At 37.0% G+C, this 12,927-nt stretch overlaps 1 protein-coding gene across 3 annotated transcripts in view; it reads left to right on the top strand.

The window, feature by feature from the left end:
- PHYHIPL (phytanoyl-CoA 2-hydroxylase interacting protein like) overlaps nt 1–12,197 on the top strand; it is a 46,947-nt gene extending 34,750 nt beyond the window's left edge. For all 3 annotated transcript variants that reach the window (XM_053450160.1, XM_053450161.1, XM_053450162.1), the window contains exons 3-5: nt 9,686–9,860; nt 9,963–10,080; nt 10,780–12,197. In XM_053450160.1, coding sequence (XP_053306135.1) covers nt 9,686–9,860; nt 9,963–10,080; nt 10,780–11,314 — 828 coding nt within the window. In that variant the 3' untranslated portion in view covers nt 11,315–12,197. The remainder of the gene's footprint in view (nt 1–9,685; nt 9,861–9,962; nt 10,081–10,779) is intronic.
- Nucleotides 12,198–12,927: the final 730 nt, after the last annotated feature.

Here is a 12,927-nt window from a genome sequence, read left to right as displayed (position 1 = left end):
AGCTTCTGAGTAATAGTTCAAAACAACCGGTAGCTGACAGAAGCATCTTTTCCACAATCTCTTTAACACTAGTAGACACTAAGCCATTATGTTTTAATTGGTTTTGCCAAGCGCTAGGGACAATGCAACCTTTCCGAAAGATATCCAGTTAAAAAGAAATGCATCATCTGTTCATCTTCAACTTAAAGCGGATCAGTCACTTTTCTATATATACAAATTAGAAAAGAAATACACTCACTGGCCAATCACATAGCAACAACTCAATGCATTTAGGCATGTAGACGTGGTCAAGACAACTTGCTGAATTTCAAACCGAGCATCAGAATGTGGAAGAAAGGGGATTTAAGTCACTTTGAACGTGGAGTGGTTGTTGGTGCCAGACAGGCTGGTCTGAGTATTTCAGAAACTGCTGATCTACATTTTCACGCACAACCATCTCTAGGGCTTACATAGAATGGTCCAAAAAAGAGAAAATGTCCAGTGAGTGACAGTTGTGTGAAAGAAAATGCCTTGTTGATGTCAGGGAGAATGGGCCGACTGGTTCGAGGTGACAGAAAGGCAACAGTAACTCAAATAACCACTTGTTACAACCAAGGTATGTAGAATATCATCTCTGAAAGCACAACACATCGAACCTTGAAGAAGATGGACTAAAGCAGCAGAAGACCCCACCGGGTGCCACTCCTGTCAGCTAAGAACAGGAAACTGAGGCTACAGTTCGCACAGGCTCACCAAAATTGGCCAATGGAAGACTGGAAGAATGTTGCCTGGTCTGATGAGGCTCGATTCCAGCTGCGACAGGTGGCAGGGTCAGACTTTGGCGTAAACGGCATGAAAGCATGGATCCATCCTGCCTTGTATCAATGGTTCAGGCTGGTGGTGGTGGTGTAATGGTGTGGTGGACATTTTCTTGCCACAACTTGGGCCCTTAGTGCCAAGTAACCCAATTTTGGGCGGTAGGCCAGAGGATCTCGACCTGGTCCTCAACACACACATGTGAGTGTTTACAATGGATGGCTGATGGATGTCCACCATTTATACCTACTGCAAATTTAAAAGCAGTAAAACATCCTGGTTGTAATTATTCAGTAATATCAAATAAACAGGGCATTGTGCCATCTCCAGAAAGCCCAACGTTGGGCAGATTAATTGAAAGACAAATAGCCACATGTTTGTCAGTCAAAAGCTGAGTAAGGATTATTGGCGCTGTAGTTCCACGGATAACAGTTCTTGATATGTCCATGTCCAAGTGGAATGGCTAAAAAAATGAAATTCTTGTTTTTCTTAAATGCAGAAGCTTTGCAGACGCCAGAATTTGTGCATGCCAGGCATGATTAATTTATTCCTTCATTTCACTCGTTAGCAATCAGTTTGCATAATGCAAAATCACTGCCATCACTTCAAGTAGAATTTATAAAAAAAAAAGGAATATTCAAAAAAAAATTGTAGACAACAAAAGATGTCTTGTATTATGTACTACTTTGCTTATATACAATTTAGAATGGTAAGCCTTGTATATTAACCACAATTTCTTGGAAAGATTCCTATTTTTACATCTCTACAAAGGGATTCTTTTTTCGACGTTTCATACACTTTTCCGATGGTACATGGAACAGACTGAGTTTTCATTTGCATGAAGAACACTGTCTCAACACATTCTAATGAGTACTTGTAACTAAATGACACTTTATTTTCAGTTCCTTTATAATTGGTGACTTGTGAAAAAATCTGCTGAAAGAACAGGGATTGTTTCATTTGCATATTCTTTAAAAGCGCCCAGAACCATGTTGTACAACTTAATGTTAGATTAAATTATACATAGAATTAAATGAGCTGTAGAGACCGAAAAGAGATATGTAAAAAGTGTGTGGGATCTGCCAGAAAAAAATAGCTACTGTCCTAGTAATGCTGGCAATATGCGTGCGTGTTGGTATTTTTTGGTATAGATTACCCCTGGTTAGCTTCACCTGCACAAGGGACTGATTTGGCCCTGCAGAATGTATGGTGAAGATTGTGTATTGGAAAATTGCATGCTCACAGTTCAGTACACCCCAAATGCAAATATTTGGCCAAGTGAGGCTAAAGTAATTGCTAATTATAGCTTGGTTTAATGTCATTTTGTGTGAAACCTGCCCCCTTCCTCTGTTGATATATATCTATATATGTTAATTTACTTATTTACGTTCCCTTTGACCACTCTTTCTCCATTGTCTCATTTTTGGCACCTTATTACCTCCTCAGTTCCCATACATCATGCTGAGTTTTAGGTACCCTTCTTTTTTACTGTATCCAACCTGTGTAGAAGATCTGATAATATAATTTTGAATTTGGTATAGTGGTACCCATACGCTGTCGAAGCTCAAACGCATCTTTCCCTCAACGATCATGCTACTTCACACATGGATTGTATGTCCGTTAGGAGCTGAGGTTTAAGCAGAAGGCAACTAATGAAGCCCAACAAATCTGAATTACTTTATTTGCAACCCAAGATGCAAACAGGTTCTGCTATCCACTTAACCTCTCTCGTCTTAATGTGCCTTTCCTTATACAGACTACTCTTCTACTGGCCAAAGTAACCATACCCACTATCCTTATTTTACCAGGACCTGATTTGGAACATAGTCTCATTCTCCTATAATAACCCACAATTGTAATACATAAAGTCTAAAGATAACATGAGATGTCAATTCTCTGCACTTCTATAGATTTGTCAATTTGTTGGATCATCCAAAAATATATCTACACTATTCCACTTTTTTGACTGCTTCAGCTGATGCCAGATTAAACCCATCTTCATGATTCAGACATAAGGATAGATTTCTGAAAGACTGGGTGCTTTGTTTGGCTAGGGAGAGGTTGCATGTAGAATCATTCATGGAAAGGAGGCATATGTCAAATCTCATCATTTACACTGTGAGGCGTGGACGTCTTTTAATGATGGGGTTAATCCTGATTTCCTATGTCATCACCATTGATGTTTTAAGAGTTTTTTTTTCTTTTAGTTTCTACACGTTATCATGATCTCTATACAAGTCGTAGTAAACCTCACATCTTCAGCTAAGTATTTTCCCTCGCCTCGAGGACTTCTTATAGTTCGGTTTCTGAGAAAACAATGATATAAGAAGAGGTTTGGTGTTAGTATGTGCAGACAGAAAGAATTTACTCCTTTGTTTGTTTGATTGACATGTGATCTAGAGATAATTTTTTGAGGTTGATACCGCTGGAGTTATAATTGTTTGGAATGTTATTCATAACACTTGTAAAACATGTATTATCATATTGCTGGCTGTACCTGTTATTCAGCTTTGTTGTCTTGTCTAATTATGACCCACTTCTTTTGTATTCTGCACTTGCTTGTAGTTTCACCCTGCTCCCTAACTTAGAAATGAAAAAACAAACATTATAATACATATAACAAAAAACCAACAACCCAAAGTACAAGATCAATATGTAATTCCTTAACTAAAGAAAGTTGCAAACTTACGATTTTCTTTTAAAGGAAAGACAAGAGCAGGAGGATATAGTAGAAACGTGTAAATATTTAAAAGTTCACATGGGAAATCGTAAGACAAGACATCCTGGTGAAATATACGGGGGTCAGGGACTTTAGGTCAATAGACGACTTTAAGGTCATAGGAATCATTATCATGGACTATGTTGAGAAGCATGTATAATATCAAATTAGGCTCACCTAATATTTCAGGTCTGTTGAAGACTGACAAACAAATCAGTCAAAAGGCATTACTTAACTTAAATATGATCAAAGAGCTATGTCACTATCTCACCGCCATTGTACATCAATATTTAATCACTGTATAGAGCTTGGGTTGAATAACAGGGGCATTTAGAACCCAATCACAAGCACTACCATAAATAAGCCTTGTGTGGAGTCACATCACACATGACCCCACACAACATCCCTTCTAACATAAAAAAGTCTACGATTATCATCGTGTCAGCCTGCTGGTCCGTTATCCAGGTTTACTTTCTTTCCTTCCATGTAGATCTACAGATGCTTATTTTCCCCTTTTTAGATTAAACTATGATATAAGCAACATCCAACTTCATACAAGGTTTGTAGCAGAGGCAGGTGAGACCGTGTTTTGTGACAAAAGCATGTAGCTGAGGGTCAATAAAGTGAATTTTACTTATTTTAAGGTCCCATAGGGCAATAAGGCTCAGAAACAGCAGTATTCTGATGAAGTGTGATTCTATTTACAAATGTACATTACCAATATCCCCAAAACAAAAATGATACAATTAAAGCCTAGCTCCAAATTGGAGACCTCTGTGGCTTCAAACTGCTGGCCTAGACTGACCAGCCCAACTATTCACTGACTTCCCGGCCAAGCCCAGCTAAGCCAGTCTCTGGAACCTCCCCCAGACACACGCACCGGCCTAGGGAGGTGATGCCACACTTGGCTCAGGGATTCAAGGCCTCTCCTTGCCCTGGGGGCACTTGCTCTCCCCTCCCCTTCCTGATTGTGAGCCATCACAGGGATTAGACGACCACTTTCTGCACATGATGCAGGCTTCATCAAGATCCTAGACTGGACTTTAAAAATCCAGTATGGATTTCCAGTCTGTTGCGACACTGGAATTGGAGTACCTTATATTGTAGGAACTGGATGAACAAAAAACACAAATTTCCAATATTACAATATTGTCCAGATTATAGGCGGCACTTTTTTTCTTGCATTTGATCCCTTAAATCATTGTGCATTCTTTTACTGGGATTTATGATCAGGGTGGTGAGTGATAAGGGGAGCATCAAAGAGCCCCATACCTCTTTATCTATAAGAGGACTCTCCGGCATCCTCTCTGACGTGGCTGACAACAAAGCAGACCCACCACTGCCCTTCGGTACATTTAGGGTGTAGCCTGTGATCAAATAATTTAAGTACTTCATATCGACAAGGTTTGACATCACCCAAACAAAAAAAACATATATCCTCCCACAATGTATTTATTATTTTCAGTAATTACAGTGGTTATATCAAGGAGTGCCAAACAAATAGCAGATTATAGGCATTTTGAAACTGTCTAAAACAAACAACTACTTAATTACTCTTCTGGGCTCTCTGAAATAGTTTCAGGGAAAGATTCGAACATCACAGAAAACACATAAACACCATAACTTTCTTCATTTAGATTATGTTTTCTGATTTACAGCAAGAGAAGTGTAAACATCTACACCGCAGGAGAGCTGTATATTGCCCACAGAAGCAACTTGATGTGCCTTAATTCATGCTTACAAAATAATTTTGCTATGATTTATTATCACTTACTTTCTATACCATAATTGTATAATAGACAGCTACACACTGCCCTGGAGGATGTTGCTAGTATTGAATCTTCTAACTTGTTTGTACTTTAATGAGGATAAAGTTAAAAGCAGTAGCTTTTTGGAGTTCAGCCTGTAGACCATACAAGTATACAATATATATATATATATATATATATATATATATATATATATATATATATATATATTGTGACAGGCCTCCCTTTTCCTTGGGATTTTTGTCAAGGATCTTGGCTGTAACCACAGTCTTCTAGGGTAAATGAAGTCCAGGACACGTCCAGCTCAGCTTCAATGTTTATTTTAAAGGAATAAACAGCAGCGGTTGTAAGTTGAATAACAGTCTTTGTTTAGGACAGAACAGGTTACAAGTTACCATGAATATGGCTTTGCAGAGAGAAACCACCCCTCAGTTCATCAGCTCTCCTAGCTGGCATAACAGTGGCTTCCTCCTCTGAATCAGGCTCAAACCCTTTAACCTTCTGCCTGCTAATTAATCAGCCACAGGTGAGCTGTTACTTAGTCCACACCTGTGGAGCTCCTGTCCAGAATGCAGGCTCTGGACTGGATCAAAACAGCAATTAGTGCTGTTGGAGCACTGGCCCACCCTGCTCTTCCAGATGCTCCGCCCCAGGGACGCTTACTAGGTTTTGCAAACTGCCAGTAGTGCAGTTTGTAAACAAACAACATCTTTCCCTGGGACATATTTTAAAGCAGGCTACTATTGACCAAGGCTGGTCTAATATACCTGCCATCTATCACTTTACCACACCTTTTGTCACAATATATATATGTGTGTATATATATATATATATATATATATATATATATAATATTCCGCTATAAGCTCTAGCTGTATACTGTATGTAAATTAATCAGCTTTATGTCAGAGTAATAATTCTGAAATTATTTTTTTAGAAACACTGTATAGGTTTTTTTTTTTTTTTTAAAAAAACCTATTCTATAGCATATATTTGCATATCACTAGAAATATACATTTTAAAATTATTTTAAAAAATAAATATCTATTACTGCATAAAAATTACATTTCACACAGATTACCAAACAAATCTCATTGCTGATGAGTTGGAATCTGCTTAATTTAAAACATCTGTGCAGGGTGGATTTTGGATTAAAATACTTATTTCTGTTGGAGATCTTTCTAATCAACAAGAAAGAGTTTATTTTTATAAATAAAATGGGAAATGATCCCACATGTCAAATAGAAGCATGTTTTAGTTTTGATTACTTTGACCATAGTCTTTTTAATTGTAGTTTAATTTGGGAGTTTTACAGCTATCTCGAAATACATGCCAAATATTTGGACGTGTCATTTGCATATAGACACTTACTAACCAGTTGGATATTTTTATGTTATTTAAAAATAATATATTTATTATAAATTTAGGATATTAGACTATTTTTAAACATTCTCTGAGTTATTTATAAAGCACGGTATAGTATATAAAGTGGTCTTATCACTATTACAATTCTGCTGTTGATTGGGTAATTCCAAGGGTTGTTATGGTGATAAATTTAAAACTCTTTACCAGAAGTATTCTTTGTAACTATTAAAAAACAGTATTTGATTGCTTTGATTGGAAAACCACTTGTATGAGATTTTAAGGTGCACAATAATGTGTAATTGGTGCCTAAAAAAGAAGCCAAACCCTCTCTAGAATGTATGTTATTTTGGTCAACCCAATCTCCCTTGGAGTTCTGCTTTTATATTGGCCGTGCAGGAAATCATGTTTCAAAGAATATTAAAATCTAATAAGTATCACTTTTGTAAATAAACATTTGGGTACAACTATTTAAATGATTTAGATAATATCTACTGTATTTCCCCAAGTATAAGACACTCCCATGTATAAGACATAAGGTTATTGTACTGGCTTCCTGGGCATGATAGCAATCACACTCCTATCATGCCCAGGCAGCCAGTACAATAACGTTATGTAAATAAATGAAGATATGTTTGTGTGTGTAATAGCATGGATCTGTGTGTAGAGGGCACAGGGAGGGGGCACAGGGAGACTGAAAGTGATGTGCATGTACTGGCTGCCTGAGCATGATATGAGTGTGATTGATGTTAGCTGCTAACAATTGTTAGCGTCTTATACATGGGGAAATACGGTATTTATTACTTGCTTCAGAATCCATAATATGATGAAATCAAACCAGAGTTCGCCATCGGTGCGTATTTTTTAACAGATGTCTACAAGTTTGAACTTAAAAGTAGATTTGCTTGGCTTACAAAGTGTAAGACTTTATTAGCTTTCCCTTATGATTTTCTTACACATATTATGTTCAACCATCTCTTGAAAGCCAATGAAAAGCGTATTAACTATTACATCAAACGTATGCCCGTAAGTCTGTAAATCTCCTATTAAATTACAGTATCCCCCCTACTGTAAACTTTGGCATCAGACCATCTTTTGTGAAACACAAGACCTTGCGCCGGAGGAGAGTCTTTCAAGACTGTAATTAATGACCTGTTATCTTCTGTTGACATAATTTCAACTATAAGCTATACGCTGTTTATCGGTTGCGCCTTTATTACTAAATCTAAAGGCGAACAATTAAAAATTTGTTTTAGTTTCTTTTGTCAGAAGTGATAAAGTGTGATTTTCTTTGAAATCTCAAGTTTGAAGATTATTAGCTTAATTAGCCCTCATAGGGAATACCGTAACACAATATAAGCTATTAATCAATTGTACTCCAGAGAGAAATTTCTCTCCTCTAACCCTCCACCCTCAAAAATGTTCTTCAGGACTTATTTGCCTGGGGACGATACGCTGATGACATTAAACTGTCTCCTGCATCACATATAGTACATGCTTGGTAGACCTAACTACAAATGTAAACCGGTCTCTTTACATGAAATAGTTAAATGTCTTACGATGATATACCCAGAGATGGCTGGCACACTACAGCTAGCTGGATACATGCTACACTCCTATACATTTGCAGCATATGACTTAAGGACAGGATCTGCCACACAAGTGACAATGAAGATACATGGGCAACACCATCAGGCACTGGCCCTAGGGTTTCTGACCTGTTTGCCCATTGGCCAGTCTGGCCTTATACCAAAGTACTAGCATTGTTCCATCTTGGATTCCAAGTCCGAATTAAAGCAAAGATATACATACATTAGACACACTTGATATGGCCATGAAATCATCCAATTAAATAGTCTGTTCCATTAAAGATCAGATGAATCATTCAATATGGAACAGTGTGGCTGTTTGAAAATAATGTTTTCTCGCCCTTCTCTGACTTTACATTGATGAAAAGGTGCAGCCAAGCCATTTTTTTTTTCTTCCGGGTGTAAAACAAACACAAAGGAATAGTTAATGTAACAGAATAGCTCCCTCTTGTGACGACTTCTCCTTTTAGTCTAATAGTGGATTAGCTAAACCAATTTCTTCTGTCAGGTTGATAAACAGGTACAGGTATTGATATGTATGTATGGAGCTTAACCAGTCAATGTTCTTTACATAACCTTTTCTTCTGTTCTTCGGTTAAATCGGGCTGTTTGCCATCACAAGGAGGTCAGAACAGTATTAATTCTACGTCAGCAGATTCCATCAGTACATATTGTGGGCAATGTGAGCAACATGAATTAAGAAAGGTCAATAAGTAGTGGGTGAGCTGGCCAGTGGCCCTGGGACTGGACTGGCCTGGGCCCCTGGCTTGGATTGTTGAGCTGCACTTGAGCTAAGCTTGACAGCAAATCAAGATCATTATATGATATCAACATGTAACCGTTACCATTGAGATTACGTGAATATATTGTACATATACATACACACAGATGTGAAATCAGTATTATTCACACACCAATTGCACACATGCGAAGCTGAAATGAAATGTATGTGCGGTTAACTAAACAGTTATAGATCATTACTCTGGCTCCTGAAGGGACAATCTTAAGGAGGAGAACGAGAATATATATATTTTTTTACCGTGTTTGCAACTGTTATATAGAGTTCTTTCAAACAAAAATATTGACATCATCATCATCGGCCGCCATATTTGCCATAATAGCATTTTGTCCAATGTAAGGTATCTTAAATAACTGTTGTAGAGTTAAATTAAAGGAACAGTCCCATGGAATTGCCTGTATTTTAGAAAGTGGGAAACCACAAAACAAGGATGATTTGTGGGACGGAGATAAAAAAAAAGTAGGATATTTAAAAGGTATATAAACGCTAGAATTATAACAATGATGTCATAGGATGAGCAAAGAGTTGTGCACACTCAATTATCTAATTATGCACGGCTATGTCTTTAAAATGGTCTGTTTAGTTTTTTAAAAAAGTTGTAAGTTATTGATTGGTTCTATACTTCTTATTAGAATTGCTTTTTCATTTTTAGGATGTCCCCACCAAATTGGTAGCCAAGGCAGTTCCGCTACCAATGACGGTCCGTGGTCACTGGTTTTTAAGCCCAAGGACAGAATATACTGTTGCTGTCCAGACCGCCTCTAAACAAGTGGATGGAGATTACGTTGTTTCTGAATGGAGTGAAATTATTGAATTCTGCACTGCAGGTGGGGACTCTGTTTTTTTTTAATGACATGAATTTTTTTTTTATATTTCTTTGAAAAATATTGTCATAAAAATCCCATAAAAAATATTGCTCATATTTACAGATTATTCAAAGGTCCATCTGACACAGTTGATGGAGAAAGCAGAGACAATTGCAGGACGTATGCTTAAATTTTCAGTTTTTTACCGAAACCAACACAAAGAATACTTTGACTATACCCGGTAAGAAAAAAATATTTTACAAAAACTATGATTATGAAGGAAATTTTGTAAAAACTATTTTTTCATTAAACATTATCTGACTTGCGTAAGCTCAGGGCTGGCCTGTCCATTAGGCAAAACTAGGCATCGTCCTAGGGCATCAGACCTCCGGGCACATATTCCGTGTCCCAAACCTACATGAACAATGAGTCCTATTATGTAGGAGTCCGATGACAAACACCATAAACTGATTTGATTGGAGTGGCAGAATGGAATTGACCAATATTATAGACATTCTCCAATTTCATATTGATCTTGAAAGCTATTGTTTGAAAGATAAAAGGCGTAGCCTAACTTTAGTAGTTTTGTTAATATTTCTCTTAACCTGCAAGTCTCACTGTTAGAATATACTGTATATACCTGTTTGTGCAATAATTCCTTTGAATTCAGTGACTTAAATGGTTGCAGTAAGCTGGCATTAAAAGCTCTTGCAAAGACAAAAAAGCTAGATTACAGATGTCACATTGCCTTTATTTGTGGTTAATGAGGAATTCAGATACCTAATTTTGTTAAAGTAACAAACACTGCTTTAACTTTACAAATAATTTTATATATTAATGTTAGTTACAATATGAGTAGAAAGACATATGTGAGACATTAGGTCTGTAGTCATATTTTCTTTTGAGAAATGATTGTCTAATGGAAGTATTTAATTTTCAGCCAGAACCATGGCAATGCCATGCAGCCCTCTCTAAAAGATAATAGTGGCAGTCATGGATCTCCCATCAGTGCAAAGCTGGAAGGGATATTTTTCAGCTGTAACACCGAGTTTAATACTGGGAAGCCTCCACAAGATTCACCGTATGGAAGGTACAGGGTGGAGATACCTGCAGAAAAACTCTTCAACCCAAACACCAACCTGTACTTTGGTGACTTCTACTGTATGTACACTGCCTACCATTACGTCATCCTCGTCATCGCCCCTGCGGGTTCTCCAGGTGATGAGTTCTGCAAGCAGCGCCTTCCTCAGCTAAGCCTCAATGATAACAAGTTCCTGACCTGCACTGAAGATGAAAAAGGCCTCGTATTTCACCATGCCCAGGATATTATCCTGGAAGTCATTTATACTGACCCTGTGGATCTTTCTATTGGCACAGTCGCAGAAATCAGCGGCCATCAGCTCATGAGTTTGTCCACTGCCAACGCAAAGAAAGACCCAAGCTGCAAGACCTGCAATATCAGCGTTGGACGTTAAAAGCCCATTTGGCCTACCAAGAAGCAGTTAACCCTCCCTTCTTTCATTCTTACCAGACATTTTCTCTGGAAGCATGCAAAATGCAGCTGTCACCAAAAGCATACACTGAATCTAGAACTTCTTAATCCCTAAACCCCTTCGCTGCCTGAAGAAACCTCCACTGCATTGCACGGTAGTTCCTCCTGCAGCAAAGGATTCAACTCTGAGTGCCAGAGACGTGAGCAAACCCACCTCTTGACAACTATGTCACTCAAATGGGTTAATAGCTTTTTTTTATTATTATTATTCTTATTACTTGTGAAGTTGATGCTGCTCTTAACCGTTATGAACCGTTTTCTTTCTCTAATAACTTTCATACTTACGTTGCCGTCATTGTCTAATTTATGCCGTTTTGTTTTCCCTTCGCTCTTTTGCCAAAATGTAACTAAACCTCTATGTAGACTGCTTTAGCAAGGTAAACAATTATCAATTACGGCTTTATTGGGGTGTCTAAATAGCGATCATTTTTATCTACTAAAACTACTGGGATAACGCAAAAAAAAAAGCATGAAAAGTTGTAACTGCAGCATGATTGAAATCTCAATGCCTAGAATATTTCAGCACTTCCAGCTAGTGGCTTGGCAGTGTTAAATGTGAAAGATATTAGCTAACAGGAAAAATACTGTATTCCACCATCATAAATAAGATAGAAAAATATTTTATTTGTACCGTTGTATAAAATATTTACAATCATATAGAATATATAGAGCACATTTATTAGCATCTGTATACATGTCATAAACCGTTTTCCCTTATCAAAGGTGTAGACTGTAAACTTCATAGTCGTGTATACGTTCTTGTTACTCTTGCTTCAAATATTTTAATTAAAAACAAACATAAGTCATTCCGATTCATACAGTATGTTCAAAAATCGAGTCGACAGAATGAAACCGTCACAAAGTTCCAAGAAAATAATTTCACTTGCAAATGGTACTTTTTTTTTTCTCACACTCAATAAACTGTTTTAAAACCATGCATTTTGGATAAAAGAGAGATAGAAGTGTCAGTAGGAATTTTATAAAAGTGCTTAGCAAGATAGTAAAAATAGTTACTGAGTGTTTATCTGTGTGGGTGACTGCATGGGACTTGGTAGACAAGGGGGTATTGGCAACATGAGTTGCTATGATCCGTTTTCAATAGAAATAAGACTTTACTATGATATATTAAAAGAGAATATCATCGTTCTTAAAGGGTAAATAGTATAAATTCCTAAAATATCCAGAAAGTGCAAATTATGTAAAATATTTAAATTTAAGCTTATGTCTGCTTTAAAAAAAAAAAAAAAAAAACAGACAGCAATCTATAATGAGAGAAGCTTTCGTGTGCTGTAAAATCTGATGTAGAATACTCAAAACGTTTCCCCTTCTTGCTAGGAAAGGATTATATTATATTATAAAAAATATCACAAACTTTATGTAAAGTTTTCCTGAATTCAGCATAGATAATATTCAGGAGTGGAGAACGCATTGTGCTGTATACAAACTTGTCAAATGTTATTGCCAGGGATATTCTTTTAAGGAATAAACATAGTAGCTTTCCATATTATAGAAAAATATGTAAAATTACGGTATTTT

Source organism: Spea bombifrons, chromosome 11, assembly GCF_027358695.1.
Source record: "Spea bombifrons isolate aSpeBom1 chromosome 11, aSpeBom1.2.pri, whole genome shotgun sequence".
NCBI lineage: Eukaryota > Metazoa > Chordata > Amphibia > Anura > Pelobatidae > Spea > Spea bombifrons.
This window is presented reverse-complemented; position numbering and strand designations above follow the sequence as displayed.